Below are 21,437 nucleotides of genomic sequence, written 5' to 3'. Positions count from 1 at the left end.
TTAAAGAGAAAAGTCAATCAACAGTGATGAAGTCAAAAACGGAGTATTTATTAAGCGCAAATCCATGCGTCCATATATCATACACGCTTAATTTACAATGCATTCACGTCGATAAAATTACAACACACTTGCGCCACCCGCTTGTGTCAATGAAGATATCTATATGTAATACCACATTACATTTAATAGGGAACGTCGAATCTATTCATTCTCTAAAGCGATATCGACGAGAAGTCGATATGAAGTCGCGTCGACAAACGCGCTGAACTTTTACGACGAGTCTCCCGCGACGCAAGTTTTACCTAAATAACTTTCACATTCTCGTAAAGTAAAACATGGCTATAATCACGTTAGTCCTTCTCTTGAAAAGTCGTTTAAATGATCTTCCCGTTAGATTCTTCCATTTTTACGCTCTTATCACTTGATTCTTGACTCTTCGTGTGCAAGATCCCGAAATTGTCCTCGGCACGAGGGATGATGCTCGAACTTTGTGTCATGCAAAGTTCGCAGCTCGGCAGAAGCATTCTCAGGACTCTCCTGGGGGGATGATTCTCCTGCGATCGATGGCGCGCTACGAGTTGATGACGTATGTGATCCAGTCGACGGTCTTCGCCACGCGATGATAGATTCCCGGTTGACCCGGCTGCGCGCAGGAATAACCAGCGGAGACGATGCCGATCAGGTACCAGCGACCTGTTTTCTCCAGCATCAACGGGCCGCCGCTGTCGCCCTGAAAGTTAAATGGCTGGTATTCCCGAGAAGGCGCAAAGCGTGTTAAGAGGTAGAACGTGAAAAGGTGGACGACGATTCATCGTTCAAACAGTACGCGCCCACGATGACGAAACCGTTTCTTACCTGACATGAGTCCTTGCCGCCGCTGCGGTAACCGGCGCACATCATTTCGTCGTAAATGACGACGTTGATGCCATTGGACCGATGCCACCGCTCACAGACGCGATTATCGATTACGGGCACATCCACCGCTTGCAACGTCTTGGGTCGCAATCTGGAGCCTGGATAAAACAAGTTGTGAGAAGAACAGCTGGCAGGAATGACATGTTAATGAGACTTGATTTTTAAACGAATTAATGTTTAATTGAATGATATTTTACTCTTCTTTTTCGCAATTGTAGTCTTCATTTATTATAATATGTATTATACCTGCTTGCAAAGCACCCCATCCGGCGGCCCAGCCGTATTGTCCCAGGAAATCTTCGTTTTTCTCTGGTAAACATATGGGCGCTATATGCGGCATGTAATGAACCGGTCGGTCCAACCGAAGCACAGCCACGTCGAATCTAATAAATGATCGAACATAGAAAACCAATAGAAATTGAGCTCAACACTTACAACAACTCGAATTTTAATGTTTGATATGTTTCCAGTAGATTAATTATTATATCATTGTGAGAAGCGAACGCACCTATCTGCTTGCGGCGTGAACTTAAAGTACGGATGAACTCTGATCTCTCGAACACCAAAAGTATAAGCTGGTAGAGACTCACTCGCAGAGTTGACCACGTAATCACCCAGAGTGACCTGAACTTGTCGCGCGGATGCTCTAGAGTTTTAGAAGTTCATTTAGTATTTTGACAAAGAATCTTTACTTTTTTATTTTTTTTAATTTAATTAAATTAATATTATATCGATAATATAATTGATAATATTATCTATATTTGTTATATAGATAATATTAATTAATGATATATCCGCATTTAAATTATTCGATGAACAATTTAGACACTAATATTAATGCCTAAAATTATTAATTAATAGAATTTATATGTACATATAAAATATGAATATACAACAAATATGTAGCTTTCGACTCACTTTGCAACGCAGTGTCCAGCGGTGACAACGTGGAACCGATTGACCAACGTGCCACCGCATCTGCTGGAACCGATTCGTATGTAAGCCTGTCAAGCGAGAAAGAATTTTATCAATGACAATTTCGAAATTCAGACCATGAATTCGTGCTATCGCCGATTATCTGACCTGCCACGGGAAACTGCCGAAACCCGCTTCGTCGCCGCCGACGATCCTTCTTTGCGCGATTTGCTTTGAGACAACCGGTATGCCGCAACCTGCAAAACGCAATTGTCTGGATTCGCTAGCAATTGTAATTAGCGCGACGGTCAGGTTTAATTATTATCTGACGCGACCAAGTCTGGTATTGCCAAATTTGCCTTTTCGAAATACGAGCCGTGAATTAAACGAATCAACCCAGTGGAACAAGAGAAATCTCGTGGGTTCGGTAGTAGTCGGAATAATGTAATACTTGTGTAATAGTTACCGTTGTATACTTGTGTATTAGTTATGTGGTGTAACAGTTAGAAAAAAAAAGAAGAAACAACTATTTAGATATCTCGCGGGAGAAATGAAACGTTACAAAAATCCTGGATCACTCCGCACACGCGGAATGTCTCTGGCAATCCCAGCTGTGCCGCAACCTGCGATTACAATACGCGCAACGGCGCACAAATATAGTCACAATCTCAACGCCTTTGGAGCTGAACCGCGCTGTTGAAAGCGTGAAGTAATCGACGCGAGTGTCTCTTTCTGCTCGTTTGCGTACCGTCGAAATTGGACTTGGAGTAATACGGTGATACTCGTTAATAGCGTATCTCGTGCATCTCTTCGTTCATCGCAGCTCATCGAGGATTACACGCACCTTCGATTACACGTTCCAGTGGACGTCCACGTTCAACTAAATAATTTTCCCGTCGCGACAAAAAAAAACAAAAGATACAAAGAGACCATGATCGAGGATGTTGCAGTCGTTATCAGGCGTTTATGAGGATGTCGGGCGGATATTGTGCAGAAACACGACGTTACGGTACATCGATAAGAATAATCGCCGGGCAGACATGCACGGGAAGATAGAAACTTGCGCAGATTCGTCTAACATGTTTTGGCATGCATCATACATGCAAATTAAGAAAGAGGGATAAAAAGAGAAAAGGTTTGAAGAAGAGAGGATTGCGATTTCACGAAAAAAGAAGAAGACATGCAGGAAAATTCTTTCTTCAATTTCTTGGGACGAAGACGTTGCGAAAGGAAGTGAAGATGCATGCTTGGGGTACATGCAAATGCACGGGGTTGTGAAATAGTCAAATAGTCGGGACGAAAGAGAGAAGAAAAAGGGGAAAAGAAGAAAGAAGAGCGAGGGAGATCGAGAAGGCAAGAAGAGGAAAGAGACAAAGGAAAGAGAACTCATGCTTGCAAGTGCAGTGCCGCAGGACATGCTTGGAGGGCATGCTTTTCGAAGGAAGGACTTACGATCGTCGCTGACGGTCTCCGTGTACAAATCCAGCGGAAGCGGCCGTGACTGATCTCTAGGCGACTCGATCAGATTATAATCAGTGAGGGCTTTAGAGTCTTTCCGTTGACAACACGCGTACATAATGCCGCCGCAGCTGCCGTCCAATAGGCCAGCAGTCATCCAGCACATTAGAAAAAATTCGCAGCTCCGTCCGTCCGCGCACAATGTATCGTCGCCTTTCCACAGCGGTCTTTTTTGTTGGCGCGTCTCTGCAGAAAATATGGAAATCCTTGTCTTGCGCGGACTGTCAAGTTACGATCGTCTCGCGTGCGACTGTCACGTTACTCCGGTTACTCGCGGCCGCACTTCCGGAGTTCGAAGAAACGCGTATCGTTCTTGGTTGCCGTAATCTCGATCTTTGTACTTGTTAGACTGCGCAATTCGTTTTAGTCGCTTTCGATTTTCATTACTTGTGTTGCTAAAATGCGACGCTTCGACGCTCCGTATTTGGACTTGTTCTTAAATATTAATGCGACTCTTAAATAATAATTATTATTAGAATATGTAATTATTGACGGTTATTCATATGTTAAAATGTGGTATTAGTTGTGCGCACGCAGTTCTAACACAATTTCTATTAATAAAACATTAGACAAATGAGATTTTTTACAGAATACAAATCTTGTCAATCAAAGGTTTGATTATATCGTTATTAATACTCAATCACTGTAATTATCAATGATATAATAGAAGAAGCAAATGCGACGCTGCCGCTCTTACTTTGATGATTACTCCAAGTCTAACTTCGAAACAGCCAAGTGAAATAAATTAAAGCTAAGTGAAATAATATAAATTAGCATCCAAGGCAGATTTGAAATCAGAATACGATCGCATACGAGAACAAAAGTTAAATTATATGTACACATATGTAATGTTTGATTAATTCATATTAATATTTATAACAGTACAATTATAAAATTATTGCGATATATCGTCATGCAATCGTATTCCGATTTAGCAAGCCCAGTCAAAACAAAACGCAAAATATAGCGAGAAATTAAGTATTAGGTACTACTGAAATCCATCATGGTAAAAATGTCCGAGGCAATAAGATCGAGGGAAAAAGCATCGACGTGATAATACCGATCATTTCTCCCCGACGAATTCCGTCTGGAGGGGCGTTTGGGAAATCGTAAAAGGGCTCGGTACCAGCCTGACGGCATGACGACGATCTAGCATCCGGCAGCAAAGCGTGACGTCGGTGATGTCGTAATGATTTCCGTGTCCCCGGGTTCGACGGAAGTTGTCTCGACTGTGGTGGAAATAAGTTTCGCGCGCCACGGCCGTTACAAAGCGGGACACTGCAGGACATTGCGCGACTAATCGTCCGATTTTTACGAGCACGCGAGAAACGTGATTGCTGCGACGATTATAAAACTCTTCAAGAAGAAACCGCGCACTTGGGAGGAATCGGAAGTTCGATTCCTGTTAAGCGACAGTCTTAAGACTAACCACTGAATTTCCGCATCCGCACGTACCTGTCTCCAGTCTGGGATAATCGTCCGGCGTCTGCTTCCGGTGATCTGAAACGAAAACGAGATGTTCCTCTGGAAAAGTGCAATTATCGGGGATCGAAGATGGAAAGTCTTGTTTTCTGCAGAGTAATACGTTTCATTCCGATAACAATCACGATGAAAATCACATTCGCGTATGAAGAAGACAATATCCTAAATCCACACAGAAACAATGTTACATTAATGTTACGCGTGCGAAGAGCAGAAAGTAAAGAAAGTAAAGAAAGTAACTACTACAACATTAAAAACCGCACTATCATTAATATGAAAAGGAATGGAAAGGAGAGAATCTTACCTCTGACATCATCCTCGAAGTCTGGTAGCTGGTTGGATTGCTGGAAGAAGGACGCGCCGCCTCCGACCGGCGGCAGGAAGTCATTGTCGCGGAATATCAGTCGCGGAGTCCGATGGGACATCACCGGCCTGTTGTAATCGCCGGTTACGGGGCTCCTCCAGAGAGATTTGTGCTGTCTCCACGAGCCGGGGAACTGGACCTGCGGAGCGAAACGCGCTGCCGGGTGCGACCCGAGGTTTCTTCCGAGGGGTGGCGGACCGCCACTCTCGAAGAGGTACGCGGCGGGACCCGTGGAAAATCGTACGTATCTTCGCCGGCGAATTGCCGCCACTCCCGTGCGATTCGTCTCGCCTCTTCTTGCGTCGACGGCCGAGGAGTCAAAACTCTGTTGCACCAGCTGCTGTTGCACCAGTTGCTGTTGCGTCTCGCTCGTCACCAAGCTTGAAGAAAGACTCAGGACAACTGCAGCGAGAAGCCAATGATGCGGCCTCGATGTACCCATCGTATCACTGAGAATCAGAATGTAGAAGTTACCGCTGTGAAATAATGGCAAAGTGTACGCTTGTCAAATTTGAAGATTTTTGTGGAACAAGAGATAGGGAACTTGGTAGGTACAGGATTGTCGCAGAGAAAGCACACTACAAACATACAAACATACCCAGCAAGCAAAATGTGTGCAATCTGCCAGCAGATTGGCAACAGATTACTGCAGAAGTTGATAGCAAATTGGCATCCGTTATGTCCGCGTTAGGATAGTGATCTGCCAGCAGAGCCTGCTAACAGACTCTGACAGCAGATTGGCGGCAGAAACCGAGCAGGATCTGTTAACATTTGACGGCAGATTGACAGCGGAAACCGAACAGAATCTGCAGCTTTTGGCCATTCATATTTACGATATATTAAAGCATGTGTTTACTTTTAACACGCTATAAATTGTTAAAAGAACGCATTTGTTTGTTTGTTAAATTAAAGTACATTTGGCTTGATGTGTCTTTCTGACAGTTCGTTGCATAATCTCTCTCTTATTGTTAATTTATTCTAATCTGAAGTCCGAATTTTGCTTTCGAACTTCAGATGCTTGTGGCGTGCGTGAACTACATGGACGTTGTCCATGGGAGCCTCTGTGCCGCAAGTGCAAAAGTTTTCAGAAAAATTAATATTATCATGCCAAGGCGCGTATATTAACTTATATAACTGTTAGGCTAAATCTTAACATCGAGTAAGAACTCGACGTGTGCACCGCATAGCGGTGCGGAGCGAAAACACATGTTCATAGCCGTGTAAATTTGAATACTGTCAAAAGCTGCAGATCCTGTTCGGTTTCTGCTGCCAATCTGCTGTTAGATTCCGCGCGCGCAGATCTTGCTCGGTTTCTGCTGCCAATCTGCCGATAGATTCCGCGCGCGCAAATCTTGCTCGGTTTCTGCCGCCAATCTGTTCTTAGATTTTGTGAGCAAGCTCTGTTACATTTCTGGCACCAATTTGTCGAATTAATCGTTAATAACAACTTCTGTATCAAATTTGTTGTCTTTTGGCTGGCAATAGTTGATAGCAGATAGTTAGCATCATCTGCTTTCGGCAGACTTGGCTATCTGGGTACATACACACACTGGAGTTTTACAGTAAAACGTGTGTTTTATTCATACTTTTTACTTCAGTTAGAAATTCTGAATGTACGCTAAGGTGCATTAATTCGCGTGGTAGCGAATATATATATTTATTAATATTAATATAAATATTTGCTACCACGCGAATCAATGCACCTTAGTGTACGTGTTCGCTAAAGCGAAACAAGTCTGTGGTCTTTCTATGTACGACGATACTAGAATCCTCTGACAATCCGTCACTATGCGATCCAGCCGGATTTTCTCCTCGCGCCGAGTTTCACGAGTCGTTGATCATCATCGAGCGCCATTCGAGCGCCCGATTCCTAGCGAAAGGAAATGTGCATCGCTTGGACTGGTTGAAACGGTGGAATTGTCGAGGATTCTGGTTTGACCACGAGGAATACCACGGCACTCGTGTCCGTAATTATCGGTAGCTGTTTCGCGGGGAGTCGAAGAAGAACTTTCTTTTGGCACGAGAGAGAACTTGTTCTTGAGTATCGCTACTGTAAAACGAGGCATAATGCTGATATAAAAGCAAGCATTACACAGAGCATATTATAGAGAGAAAGAAAGAGAGAGAAACAAGAATCAAATGTAAAATATATCAATAACTTGTTCAAGAGATTTGTTTACAATTTAAACGCATTAAATTGGTAAATTTCTATGTGTCATCTATGCGTTTTCCTCATAAAGTTGCTATCATTTGTAGTAAATTTCATCAATTATAGTATAATTCGCGACACAGAATTACTGTAAATGAGTACATCACTGTATAATGTAACGGAAGCCTTGGAGGCAACGCAGCAAAGTGGAAAACAACTTCCTCGAGGCCCGTGAATTCCTCTCGGCGCCACGAGACGAAATCCAGTTTGCGTCACGATCCTTCGTAACGAGTGAAAGTAAAGAAGTCCACCCGGAACCGAACAACGCGCTGTTTATACGATATAGAAGATTCACCGTAAGCGTTTAAATCCCGCCGGCGTCGCTGTCGCGAATGAAATTATCGTCCCTGAGCGGCATTAGCGGGAGAAAACGTGTCAGTCGCGAAGCTTTATAACGAGGTTCTCTCACCTATTAGCATCTTTACAGCTGCAAAAATTTGTGGATCTCCAACTTGCATAATTCTAATCGCTTAGAATCTTACGAATATGAATATGCTTTGATAATAAAGAAATGAAAATATCACGTTATTGAATCCACGGGTCTTTATGCAAGCGGAAAGATACAATAAACAGATAATCTCTGTCCCAGTTAAATCTTTTCGAAGACCGCTTTTCTGAGAGTCATGAGAGACAAGTTCGGTTAACATTGATTAATTGTTCCTTTAGATTTGGTACAAAGAAACCGGACTTTCAAAACGTCGGAAATGTTCAGAAGAGAAGCAGGGATGGAGGATATAATTGTTCGTTGGATAATCTCCGGTGGACGGCCTTGCCGGACCACCGAGATGGCAGCTGCGAGCTGAACGGTTCGATGTGTTAGTAGGTCATTGGCTCTCCGTCGCGTGGATCCACTAGGAGTGAAAGTGTACCTCTTGCGTGCACGACAGTGTGAAGTTCACGTTCACGCGGTGCCACCCGGCGCCCCGGCACACCGGCGGAAGTTACGAATCGCTGCTCACACCGTTCCCGAAGTCTCCCGATGCCTTTTGTTCGCCTCGTTCGTTTCCTTCGTCCCTGAGTTTCTTTGACGTTGCCTCGAAACACCGTCGTTAACGCACGCGAATCTGTCGCGCGCGGTGAATTTCACCGTGAAAGTATTCGATTACCATAACGCGATCGCTCTCACCCCCACCGGTCTTTGTAATTCCCAATTTCTGACGTCGATTTTTCCTTCCATCATGCACCACGAAGCAGCGAAACACGCTATAATATGGGAAATTTGCTACCCTCCATGCTGAAATAGATGCTTTACAGCATAAGATCGAACTGCAATCTCGATAACGAAAACTCTGCGTGAATCAATACGACACATGACACATCAAGTTTTCCTTTTCTTTTTTAAGAGATCCCGATATCTTCTCCCTTCCAATTATAATTTCACCAGAGATTCGCGTTTCCTCGAGCTGTCACGTCGCATTAGCTGACTCACGAGATCAAGCTAATAACAACTTCTGCGATCCGCGATTTATCATCTAATTTACTGACAACGACGATCAATCATGGTCACGTTCTGACTGCGCCACCGATCGTCTGAAGACGCGTCCGTTTCCAGCTGTCAGTGAAAGCTCTCACGTGCAAGCACCCACACGGATCGCTTCTCTCTCGTCTGACCACATCCTTTTCCTCGCCTGCGATCCGCACGCAGCAGCTCGGGATCTCGAATTCCGCGTGAATCGACGTGAAGAGAACGAAGAGGCAGGCGGAACCCCATCACTTTCTCCCGGCGCCATGCGCCAGCTTGCCATTACTTTCGCCCAAATCGAAGGATAATCGTCGTCCTCCTCCTCCTCCGTGCGTACCGCCATGCCGCCAGGATCGAGTCGATTTTCCTTCGACGCATCGTGTACGCTCTCTAATAACCGGTATCGCAATGAAACCGGGCAAGCGTCACGGGGAAAAGCTCGGCATGCATCGCCGAGCTGCGACAACAATGGCGATGATACATATTCCGGTGCCCGAATTATATAACAATATGAAAAATATTATCGTCCTCGTGACAAAATGAGATGCTCTTACACGATGCGCGCTGTTCTTTTCGAACGCACCGCTCGTATCTGGAAGATTAACCGGACGCACGTAATTTTCCGTGTAATGTGCGCGCATGAGACGTAATGGTAATCATAGAATCGGTAATAAGTGCTTTCGAAAATGCAACATTTAACTAACGATGTTTTCGCTTGGTATTTATCACGCCGGCTTGACAGCTACCCGAAATTCGTCTTTGTAAATGCGTGTTTCGAAAACACGCGTACGTTCGCTCTTCCTTTCGGAAGATAGAAACCGGTTTCTTCTCCGAAGAAATCTTGGCGTCACAGCCGGTGATCTTATTCACGGCCTTGAAAACAGTAGGCATTTTCGCGGTCTAATTCACCGATATTTTTCGTGATGAACACTTTCCATTGTGTAACGAATCTTTTCACGCTTGCCACTTTATTTCTGGCCCGTTTTCAGATTCGATCAGTGCGCGGCATTGCACGAGCTGTCGCTTTTCATGGTCACGAGTTGCCCAAGAATCGCGTTAAGATTTTCCCCAAGGTAAGAAATATATGTATATAGACTGACAAAAGACTTTAAAATATTCAAGGGAAGTATTTGCATTCGTTTATTCCTTGGAAAATCCGATGCACCTAGTCTGATTTCGATAGATCTGAATAATACGAGTTAAGGGGGGAGCCTGCTTTAGAACGCTGAAAATAAGGTATATTTTACGAATTGTTTTTGAAGAAACTATACAGCGGATCATTATAAAACTTTGATGCATTTATTAGTACATGTTTAAAGATAAAAAAATTATTTTTTGATTTGAATATATCGCTTGTAGAGGTCGTCCTGGAGAAATCTTAGTGCAGCCGCGTCGCCGGCATTGCAAATTGGTGAGCATTCTCCTGCCTCCAAATTTCGTCTAAACTGAAAAATTGAAATATGTTCTCGTTATTTATGAATTCCCATCGTCGATGAACCAAAGAGAGAAGAAAAAAGTTGAAAAGTGCCAAAATGGTGGAGCTTAGAACACAAAAGTACGATTTTTAGGCAAAGGTTTTGAACATTTTCATGCAAAAATAATTGTTTAACTTAATGTTTTTATGAATATTAAAGGTTCATCGACGATGGGAATTCATAAGTAACAAGAAAATATTTCAATTTTTCAGTTTGGATGAAATTTGGAGGCAGGAGAATGCTCACCAATTTACAATGCCGGCTGCACTAAGATGCCTCCAGGACGACCTCTACAGGCGATATGTTCAAATAAAAAAATAATTTCTTTATCTTTAAACATGTACTAATAAATGCATCAAAGTTTTATAATGATCCGCTGTATAGTTTCTCCAAAAAAATTCGTAAAATTATACCTTATTTTCAACGTTCTAAAGCAGGCTCCCCCCTTAAAAGCCCACTCGCGTGGCGATGCTTCCAGTCCACGTTTCTCCTGCTGAGACGTCTATCGAATCCCGTTACGTAAATCATGAGGAGTGTTTGGGCAATGCGCGTACAACGGTACCGAAGCGTGCATCCTCGATGCGCCATCGCGAGCGCTTCGTTTTGAGAAAGAACGGAAGTACTTTCACTGCCTACGAGGATGGAAACTTAAAAAACACCTCCACGCAGGCGACACTCCACGGCCACGTGATGCTGAAATTCGCGTGTTAAACCGGCGATCACGCGTCTTTTGCGAAACCGTGTCTTCCTTCCGAAATTAGCTGGGACTTTCCTTTCGCGTACAAGATTAACAAAAATGTACCGCTTTCGAGAGTCCACTCGGAGCTTTCAAGAAGCACATTTTTGCCTTTCACTGCCCCGTATCGATAGAATACACGTCCGTTCGTAAATTATTCGATTACCTGAGAAAAATGCGCAAAATCGTTGATTGATTATAAGAAAAATATTTTATTCCAGTAAACAAGCACGGTACAATGGTAAGTCATCGGGAAAGCTGATTATTCACCAAGTGAAGTGCTTCACCGAGTGAAGTGCTTCATACGGAATGGTCCATGTCGACACAAAGGAAACTACCACACGATGCGGTTGTTAAACTTAATTGACGTGCTTGGACAAGCTTGAAATCCAGTTGGAGAACGAGTGTGGCACCGGTTGCTTCCATGCATCAAAATCACCACACGCACCGGCTTGCGCTTTTCGCTTAGCACACTTTTTATACGTGAGAGACGGCTGATAGTCTCTCTTTCGACGGATAGGTGCTCTCCGCAAAGGCGCGATCTTGCTTTCTCCCCGCTTTTATAGTAACCGCAGTTTAATCACACGTTAAACTTAGCGAAACGAAATCGAGCGTTCGATTCTCGGTAATAAATCGAATAAATTTCAGCCGCTTCGAGATGCGTTCTTTGTGCACGCAGTTTATCGTTCGTACGATCACATGAGGAAACGCTACGGGAGAAAGTTTTGATTTTCGAAACTGAGCGAATCGCTCTTCTCCTTCATGCGGATGAATTTTCATGCATTAAAAGATACACTTGCTTGTTGAGAGATACATATATGGATTCTTCAATGTGTTACGTTGAGCAAACACTTGGCTGCCGCTGTATCTCTGTGGTAATGAACACCATATAGACTAATCTGATTTTTAATCCTTCAATCGTATTCATGTGTGTTACCAAGTTGAGAGTGCACTATCTATTCTTTTCATCTTTCCTCTACAAGTTACTTTCCTTGTATTGAATGTATACAGATACTCTTACTTCCCGCCTTGATTGAGGAAAACTCTCGTTAAACCAGTTCAAGCTTGAGCTCCGAAAGCCAAACAAAAATTGTAAATAACTTTAGATCGCTCCGTCAGGCGCATTACAAATAATTGATTGTACTTAACGCAATTGTTTTAATTTTGTGCAGTTGTTGGCACTTATAGCAGAGCAAGTTCCAATCTCTCAATGTTAAAATCTGCTTTATCTATTTTCATGTTCTAGTTGTATCATTTTATTATTCTGTTAAACCTCCCCAGAGATTTCTCGTACGCATCCTCTCGCGTTTACGCGTCAAGATTAGAAAATAGAAAACGCGGCAGACAAAATAGACCTGCGATCTACGAGAGAGAAGGATGAATCGACTCACCGATTCACCAAACGATTGACCTTCCCGGATTTCTCCTCGGCTGATCGAGGCAATGCGAGCGATTTCTCAGGGGGACCCCGCCGAGATGCTGCTCCTGCCACCCACTCTTCTGCGACCTCTTCGTCTACCTCGTCTGTCCAAAATAGTCCTCAGCACCATAACACAATCGGGGTTACCGTTGCGACGAGGGTCCTTCTCCGTATCGCCGCGGGATTGTTCGTTCCTGATCAATTCATCTCCTTCGGGTCACGAATCCTCCAGCACTCACGATTCACATGCCCAGCATTACGGGAATCGACTGACGGGAACTCCCCTCCCGCCGTCGTGCGGAGACTATGACTCCAGGCTGGTATGCTCCTTGCGTATTCGCGTATCGTTATCGACCGCCACGCGATAAGATCCTGTTGCCTCGGTGACTAACGAGGTCGGGCCTGAATTTTTCGATCGAACTCCCTCACGGATCGGCGCCTGTTCAGCTTCGAGGTCTCACTGTTCTGTATCTTCGAGGCGCCGTCGTCCTCACGAGTGCGCACCTTTCATTTCTCTCACTTCCACTGATTTCCGACCGACAGCGTCTTCCACCGAGGATTCTCCAGGCCCAATCTTACAGTCTGATTTCTCCCGATTCTCCCGACACGGTCTCTCCCTCGGTCGGAGGGTTGAGTGAGACTCGGCACCTTCGCCGACCCGGACGACTGACGGAGCGTTACCACGCGACGGCGAAGGTCCGCATCGTGCGACGGGCACGCACCGTGTCTACGGTGCCCTGAAGAACGTCTGCCTACCCGCTCGCTGTCACCGTCGTTGTCGTCGTCGCCCTCGTCGTCGTCGTCGGTGTCCGCCGGCACCGCTACGTCTGTCACTTTCTCCGCGGAGTAGTTTCATTTCGGTACGTAAAACTCTCTCGAGGTCTCTCTCCCCCACCAGGTTTGCGCACGAGGCGACAGCCCACGCCACCATCACCACCACCACTCCTCTGGCGTCCGGACCAGAAGAAGAAACCTAACCGGCGCCAGCGCGGAGGTGCCGCGGTTATCCTTTGGCGCGATCCAGGATGACTCTTCACTTCTCCTACTTCTCTCTCTTTCTGTCTCTTTTCTCTCATTCGCCATTGGTTTCAGCGACCTTCCGTAACACCCAGCTCGTTTCCGGTGGAGACTTCCTGCGAGGAAGGATATCATGGAACGTTGGAACTTGCGTCATGTTCCAGGACGTTGGGATTGAAGTCACGTTTCTCGATAATTAGGTGCTATTAATTGAAAATTTTGGGCATGAGTCAATATTAAATAATAACGTGCTTACGATAAAGCTATCACGCATGAGTGACCTCACACGCGTGCCTCACCGTGTAGAGGGATTACAATTCAGTGGGGTCTCATGGAAGAGCGCAATTAGGATGAAATGGCACCTGCGAAGCTTAGCTACGACTGTCGCGGGAGGTGAATGACATTCCGGTGTCACCGAAACTTACGATGGACTGCTTAATCTCCCGCCGCATTGTTCCTTTGTTCGTTAATGACCGAGTACAGACACCTATTTTGTTAACGTGCTAGAAAGCTACAGACATCTCTCTATTTTATTAATCGAGGTGAGAGTTTGCGCGAATTTGCGCGTAAAAATGTTAATGAATGTACACCACAAGTCGTTTCTAAGAAGCAGGTTCCGTAGAAATGAAGCGTCAGAGATCTCTGTAGAGTTCATCGGGTAATTGAGCATCAGGTTTGTGGAACGAAGATAAAATCTTTCGATCAGACATCGGTCTCGCAAACCGTATTAAAAGCCCGAACGAGTGCATTTCCGATCCGTGCAACGTTTCTTCAGGCCTTGCTGGACTGCCGCGGACCTTTAGGAAGTAGTTTGAGACCATTAACTGCTAACCATTCTAAGAATGAGCGCGGGCCATTGTCTTACCGAAAAAGAGCATGAAAAACAGAACTTCTCCTAAACTTTGCGGTGAAGGTTCTACAAAAATTTCTCCTTTGTATAACATCTCTGCTATTGAGTGCTTCTTGTTTATCTTTTGAATCAGCACCAATTAGGCATTAAGAATTCATTAGACAGACATTATTAATACCTGAAAATATACGTTTTCGTGCGGTATAACTAAGATTGACGCCATTTAAATTTTGAGGACAATCGTTCCCGAAGCTCGAGCTATGGCTTCCCAGTTTGTTAAAATAACGATTCGACGTATAAGCAGGAAAAAGGCGTCGCAGCGCGTTTTATTCGGGACACCGTCGTTTTTTGCGAATTTACGACGTCCGCGGGCATCAGGAAATCGTTGCGCCGTGAATTATTATTTAAGCGGCGGTGAAAGTCAGTGACAAGCCGAGAGGTGAGACGATGAGACAATCGCAACGAAATTATTTTTTCGGCATATCTTTGCAAAGCTGTGACGTGCCACTTTCGTGCTCGGATTCGCGCGGCGAGCGTAAAGGTGAAGCCGGTCTAACGTATCAATTTTTGTAACGATCATGGTAGGATGCGCCGTAATGCATATACGTGTGTAAAAACAGAGATACGCTTTGTGCTCTTCAAGATATTTTATTCAGACTGGTATCACAGTGAACAGTCGGCGTATTTTTCGCAAGAGTAATGCAACGAGAATCCTAATGCGACTAATGGGAGAGAGTTGTTTGTTCAGATAGTGCCTCACACACGCACATATATACATATGCTGCAGCGAATCTTCATTTTAAGTATAAAATGTTTTCTAAAACGGTCTTCAATTATTCCAAAAGTAATGAGTAAGAAAGCAAAACGATAAAATAATAAAAAATGTAATTCCATGATTTGGTAACTGTGTGTATATGGTATATGGTAGGGGGAGACCACACGAAAAAACGAACATAGAGACTCGATCGTTAGGAATAAGAGGAAATTCCAAGTGAAAAGTTGCGGCACGTAACACTTCGCGATCGACGAAACGATGACGAACCGTCCAGGCAGCTTTCAAGATCATCAGACCTCCATCGTAACATTCTTACGTGCTGATCGTGTAGATTACGGATCTCGCGGATCCGTTTCGGTAATATGCTATTGCACATGACATGAAATAAGAACACGTCAATTAACAGTTTTTGCAACGTGGCAAGTAGACCCTGAAAAAACCAGCAAACAACTGAACATTATTTTATAATAAAAATGCGCGTTTTATGGGTTGATTCATCAGATTTATGGCACTAGAATCTTACGCACGTCTTTAGCAAAAATTGTGATCAACGATGATAATGTGGTTGAGAAATATCGAATCAATTATAAGCGAATAATTGAAAACGAAGTACGATACAATATGATGGCGTGAATAAGAAGTCGTATACATCATCTATTACGTGTACTGTTTACGCTGCAAATGTCGAAAATTTATGCAGATTGTATTCTGGATGAAAACGAAAGCAAACGACACTACGTACGTCATGTTTGACGCGTTATTAGCTCCTTTCTCTTCTTTGACACCTCTGAAGGTGTCGGTTTGTATCCTGTTACACGAACTATCTCTTTACGTAAACGACCGGACATGCAAAGTCAAAGCATATCCGCATTAGTGAGAGTGACAAAAGAATCCACTAAATATATAGCGTTGGATTCCGATGACCGTATAAAATGACGCGAGTCTCTTTAGCTTTCAATTAAAATACAAAAATTGATCGACCATGTTATTATTCCAAACCGATTTAACGTTTTACTTCAATAGCTTTATTCTCGAGTCACTTTTGACATTATTCAAGATACACGACATTCGTTTTTAGAATAAAAGGCAATTAACGATGCTCGTTAACAGCAGTCTTCTGCCTCTCAATTGTGTATATTATAAAAAAGAAAAATCGGCATGAAGAATGGATTAATTAATTAAGATCGAAAGTGTTCGCCGACAAGATCCTATCATACAGAACGGTTTACAGGCACGACACAAGACTGTCGCAGCCGGGAATGCGCGCAAGAACTGGGTCGAAACTGGAGAGCACGATCGTGAGATTATCAGTGCTTTTATTCGTCTAGACAAGCCGCCTAGTACCCGCCACCAGAGTCAACCAGGTGTAACTTTCTCCGTGAACTTCGAAAGTCCGATGTGTCCATTGCGTTTTATCACGGCTCAGTGCGATGGCTTCGCGAACAAATTATGCTCCTCACCGCCGGAAGCCTTGGAGTTTCTTCTCCTGCAGATATCACTCTCTATAATAGCCATTATTCTGCACGGCTAAGTGATTTGGCGCTATGTTGATAATCTTAAACTAAAGTCAAGAAACTGAAGAAATAATCAGATTTAAGATATCATCTGTTGTTCCATTTCTCCTTTCAAGTTTGTTTGAAAGAATATTTAAATAATGTATAAAACAGAAGTTTTACTTTGCTGCAAGATGTTCCACGCGTTACCTCGTCGATTGCAATTAATTATAAATAGAACTTTCGCGCACAAAAAGGCGCAACGGAAACTTGGAAAGTTCAATTGGCGCAGCTCTTCGATCGTTCCTATCATGCAAATTCACACATTAGCGTAACCGCGGAATACCGTAAAAAAAAGATACGGATTCGTGACGTGTGCTATTGCGTAACGTCGAGGAAGCCCAAGATATCTGGGTGCAATTAGGCGGCAACGTTGCAATGCACATTGCGGTCTTTTGCGTACACGAGACGTGTCCGCGCAACTCTTGTGACGCGAATAGATAAATAGCCGCGGAATGCGATTGGGCTATTCCGCGTCGGCGATATCAATCGCAGAAGTGTCACGACGTCATGGAAAATACGTAAAAGTGATGCAAATGCAAGAGTGACGTTACGTGATTGCGGCAACGTCACCACGTTGATATGTCGAGTATTAAGTAATTAATAAGTATCTAGTAAGAGATAAGACTATTCTCGCGGAAATCCGTCGCGGTAAGAAAGAGCACGAGGATAACGATTTCGTTATTTGCCATTGCGTGTCTCTTGTTTGTCGAAATCATCAATGACTTCGAGTAAATGATTCTACATGAGAAGAAAAGCTTGTTTGTCGCAGGATATATAAAGCTGATCTCAAGTAATAACCACGGTACATGTACCACGTAAGACGTTAATTAGAGCGGCGTAAATCGAGGTATCTGTTCGTAATCTTTTCCATAAAAGAAAAATATCGCTCAGCGCGGTAAGTGCGCTTCAATCTGTATTTGCTCCAATAATTTGCTGGGCTCGTGCACAACTACAAATCATGTATTAGCTGCCAAGAATTTGATGAAAACGTTACACGTAATGCTAATTGTAAGTATGGTGCAATCAACAACTAAATTACTACAAGTATCGAATTAGTTTCTTTAATTTATCATTAAGGGGGGAGCCTGCTTTAGAACGCTGAAAATAAGGTATATTTTACGAATTGTTTTTGGAGAAACTATACAGCGGATCATTATAAAACTTTGATGCATTTATTAGTACATGTTTAAAGATAAAAAAATTATTTTTTGATTTGAATATATCGCTTGTAGAGGTCGTCCTGGAGAAATCTTAGTGCAGCCGCGTCGCCGGCATTGCAAATTGGTGAGCATTCTCCTGCCTTCAAATTTCGTCTAAACTGAAACATTGAAATATGTTCTCGTTATTTATGAATTCCCATCGTCGATGAACCAAAGAGAGAAGAAAAAAGTTGAAAAGTGCCAAAATGGTGGAGCTTAGAACACAAAAGTACGATTTTTAGGCAAAGTTTTTGAACTTTTTCATGCAAAAATAATTGTTTAACTTAATGTTTTTATGAATATTAAAGGTTCATCGACGATGGGAATTCATAAGTAACAAGAAAATATTTCAATTTTTCAGTTTGGATGAAATTTGGAGGCAGGAGAATGCTCACCAATTTACAATGCCGGCTGCACTAAGATGCCTCCAGGACGACCTCTACAGGCGATATATTCAAATCAAAAAATAATTTCTTTATCTTTAAACATGTACTAATAAATGCATCAAAGTTTTATAATGATCCGCTGTATAGTTTCTCCAAAAAAATTCGTAAAATTATACCTTATTTTCAACGTTCTAAAGCAGGCTCCCCCCTTAATCTAAGGTAACGTTAATTCAGAATCATCAGAAAGTTTTTTTTTGAAAGTATAAATAGATATAAAACTACGAAGAAGTTAAGACAGGACCCTTTGAGCATCGTTAGTCTAACTTCCTCTCGTGACCCATATAGATCGGTTTTGCGAACATTATATACTGTGTACGCAGCCGCGCAAGTATACATCTCTATGCGCGAAAGGGACTTTACTTTCTCAAGCACGCGACCGCCGTCACCCCATCGGCAACTCCTCTTACTTTCTCTCCCGCGCGTTTTAAAAGTAGGTCCCAAATAGGATTAAGCGATCTTTGAAGAGTCTTGCAACTCGATCCGCTACTTGTATTGCTCGCCGCAACTAGCATACATGGCTAATCACATTAAACTAATCGCGGTAAAGATACCGATGAAAATTGAGAAAGAGGAAGTTTTAACGTCGATAAAACACTTATCGGATGCGTTTCGCTCGTAGTCAAGTATTAAATGACTAATAATAAGTGAGTAATAGGAATTAAACGCGCCCCATAACCGCAGCACTATTTTTTAAATTAGTTTTACGACAGATTTTTCTTTTATTCCCAACAAGCTTCAAGAAAAAGATCATCGACTCATTAATTTTTTATATCGGCTATTTAGGCAATTAACTCTACTCGTACTCTCACTTGGTCATCCCAAAGAGATTAAAAACTAAAAAAACTGTGATTTGTTCAAAATTTATTCAAAAAACAGTAAAAACATCAGAAAGAAGAAAAGAGAAACATTAATTATCGTTTATCATTTAATTACCAAATCCCGAAGACACAGCTTGAGAAAGCAATTTCTTTACTCTCACAAAGAGGGACCGGAGCTATGCTATTCACGTAAATTATTTCTAACGGAGTTAATAAATCAAACGCAAGGCGACGATGTTTTCGATGCATATCGCTTGTTACACGCATTATCGGCTTTCTAATCGATAAGCGCGAGAATCTCGGAGGGATAACTCTGCCGTTCGCTCTACTTACGTCTTCACGCCATCGTGAACGGTCAATTACCCTTGCAATTGCGTCCCACGACAGTGCATTCATGAAATGCAAACTTTTCTTGTCTTTGTGCCATTACGCACAGAGTATCACATCGTCTCTGAAACTATCACATGATTTCTGTATCTTTATGTCAGGAACATCTTACTCGTTTGATTTCTATTATACACTTACTCTTTCTCTATGCAAATATGGACGTTGGCTTCTCGACTCGTTTTGTATGTTTCTTAAGATTGTAATGGGCTTTTAGACATAGTTTGCATTAATTTTCTGCTGCACCGGTTTAACTGGACCAGTCATTTGCTTCTAATCGTGCTTACATGATCGCATTGATGTACAATTTCGGAATGCGGTCTCAGAAATAGGTTTGTGCACGTATAGCTTCTTACATCGTGCTTGCCCTCGCTTTCATCAGCGAAAGTGAATGAGACGCGACGACATTTCTAATCAGACAATTTGCATCGGAAAGTACTTACGTGCTCGTAATCGATGCGTGCAGTGTGTCAAATAAAACTCTGTCATAAGTTCCGCAAAGCAAAATAGAGAAATGATGTACCAATAAGATGCATCTGATCAAAGATCATGTAAAGTGGGCTAGCGAGAATTAAAATGATATGGAGCGTTGGAGTAGAAATCAGCGATAGAAAGTATCGTTTTTATTGGTACACACACCTTTACGACGTACGTAATATAAATCAGTCAATAGAATTTTTGATGCTGTTTAATAATACGATGATTTCTCATATTATTCCAGGCGACTGGTAAGAGTATTGCTCTTAAGGATATTTTATTGACATTGGAGGAGATGGCGCAAGCGATCAGAGCAATGTAAAAATAAAAAAAGATACTATATATTAATAAAGAGACAATGCCAATTAATTGACAATGATGATACTGTTCGACTATTATATTTTACATCAATTAATTTAAAAAAAAAAGAAGAATTGAAAAGGGCAGAAATTGTAGTAACGCATCTCAAGAGTCGCAGAGAACTCTAGGCAATATAAAAAATAATGTTATAAACATCTCAGAACTGCTCGGAAAAAGAAAAAATTTCTAAGGGCTAGAACTTTTTCATTTCTGTGTTTACGGTATTTTCAATAGCAGAGAACTCTAGGCAATATAAAAAATAATGATATCACCAACTCAGAACTGCTCGGAAAAAGAAAAAACTTCTAACGGTTAGATCTTTTTCATTTCTGAGTCTACGGTATTTTCAATAGCAGAGAACTCTAGGCAATATGCCAAATAACAATATAAATACCACAGAACTGCTCGGAAAAAGAGAAAAATTTTAATAGCTAGAGCTTTTTCATTTATTGATTTAACGAATTTTTAATCATCGAGAACTCTAGGCAATATGCCAAATAACAATATAAATACCACAGAACTGCTCGGAAAAAGAAAAAAAATTTTAATGGCTAGAACTTTTTCATTTATTGATTTAACAAATTTTTAATCATCGAGAACTCTAGGCAATATGCCAAATAACAATATAAATACCACAGAACTGCTCGGAAAAAGAAAAAATTTCTTAGGGCTAGAACTTTTTCATTTTTGAGTTTACGGTATTTTCAACTCGAAAAAACCAATGTGGTAGTTTCTTTAATTAAAAAAATACCCTCTAAAAAACCTTACAAAGGTAAAAAAATACGCCAAGTACATAAAAGGCAAAACTAAATATGATGAAATCCACAGTTAACTAGCCAAGTACCTAGAAGCAATTCAGTTTGAGGATTTGTAATTTGAAATAATACTTGGCGTGCCCGGGTTGCATTAAAACGTACGTCCTACCTATAATTTGTGTAAACTCTATGTGTAAATTATTTGTATTGAGTGAGTAATGAAAAGGGATATTTATAATCACTCCGCTAATGTGCAAAACTGTAAACGTATTTGTTTTAATATTACCAAATACAAAGATTTACG

The 21,437-nt window shown here is 42.3% G+C and overlaps 1 protein-coding gene across 1 annotated transcript; it reads right to left on the bottom strand.

Moving 5' to 3' along the window:
• Positions 1-27: 27 nt before the first annotated feature.
• Positions 28-12,547, bottom strand: LOC105284681 (serine proteinase stubble). The gene is made up of 9 exons (XM_011348387.2): positions 12,468-12,547; positions 5,135-5,643; positions 4,804-4,848; positions 1,999-2,087; positions 1,834-1,919; positions 1,424-1,561; positions 1,162-1,298; positions 856-1,013; positions 28-730 (listed from the first exon to the last, which is right to left on the bottom strand). Exons 2-9 carry the CDS (start codon positions 5,634-5,636, stop codon positions 572-574), a joined length of 1,314 nt encoding a protein of 437 aa, XP_011346689.1. The 5' UTR covers positions 5,637-5,643; positions 12,468-12,547; the 3' UTR covers positions 28-571.
• Between the last annotated feature and the right edge of the window lie 8,890 nt (positions 12,548-21,437).

This window comes from Ooceraea biroi, chromosome 4 (genome assembly GCF_003672135.1).
Source record: "Ooceraea biroi isolate clonal line C1 chromosome 4, Obir_v5.4, whole genome shotgun sequence".
Lineage (NCBI taxonomy): Eukaryota > Metazoa > Arthropoda > Insecta > Hymenoptera > Formicidae > Ooceraea > Ooceraea biroi.
This window is presented reverse-complemented; position numbering and strand designations above follow the sequence as displayed.

Bases quoted from the DNA above. Each gene is read 5' to 3' on its own strand.
- LOC105284681 (XM_011348387.2), bottom strand. From the start codon at position 5,636: ATGGGTACATCGAGGCCGCATCATTGGCTTCTCGCTGCAGTTGTCCTG. The intron at 4,849-5,134 runs GTAAGATTCTCT...TTTTCGTTTCAG, and splicing joins CTTCGAGGATGATGTCAGAG to ATCACCGGAAGCAGACGCCG. The intron at 1,562-1,833 runs GTGAGTCGAAAG...CTAAAACTCTAG, and splicing joins GCTGGACACTGCGTTGCAAA to AGCATCCGCGCGACAAGTTC.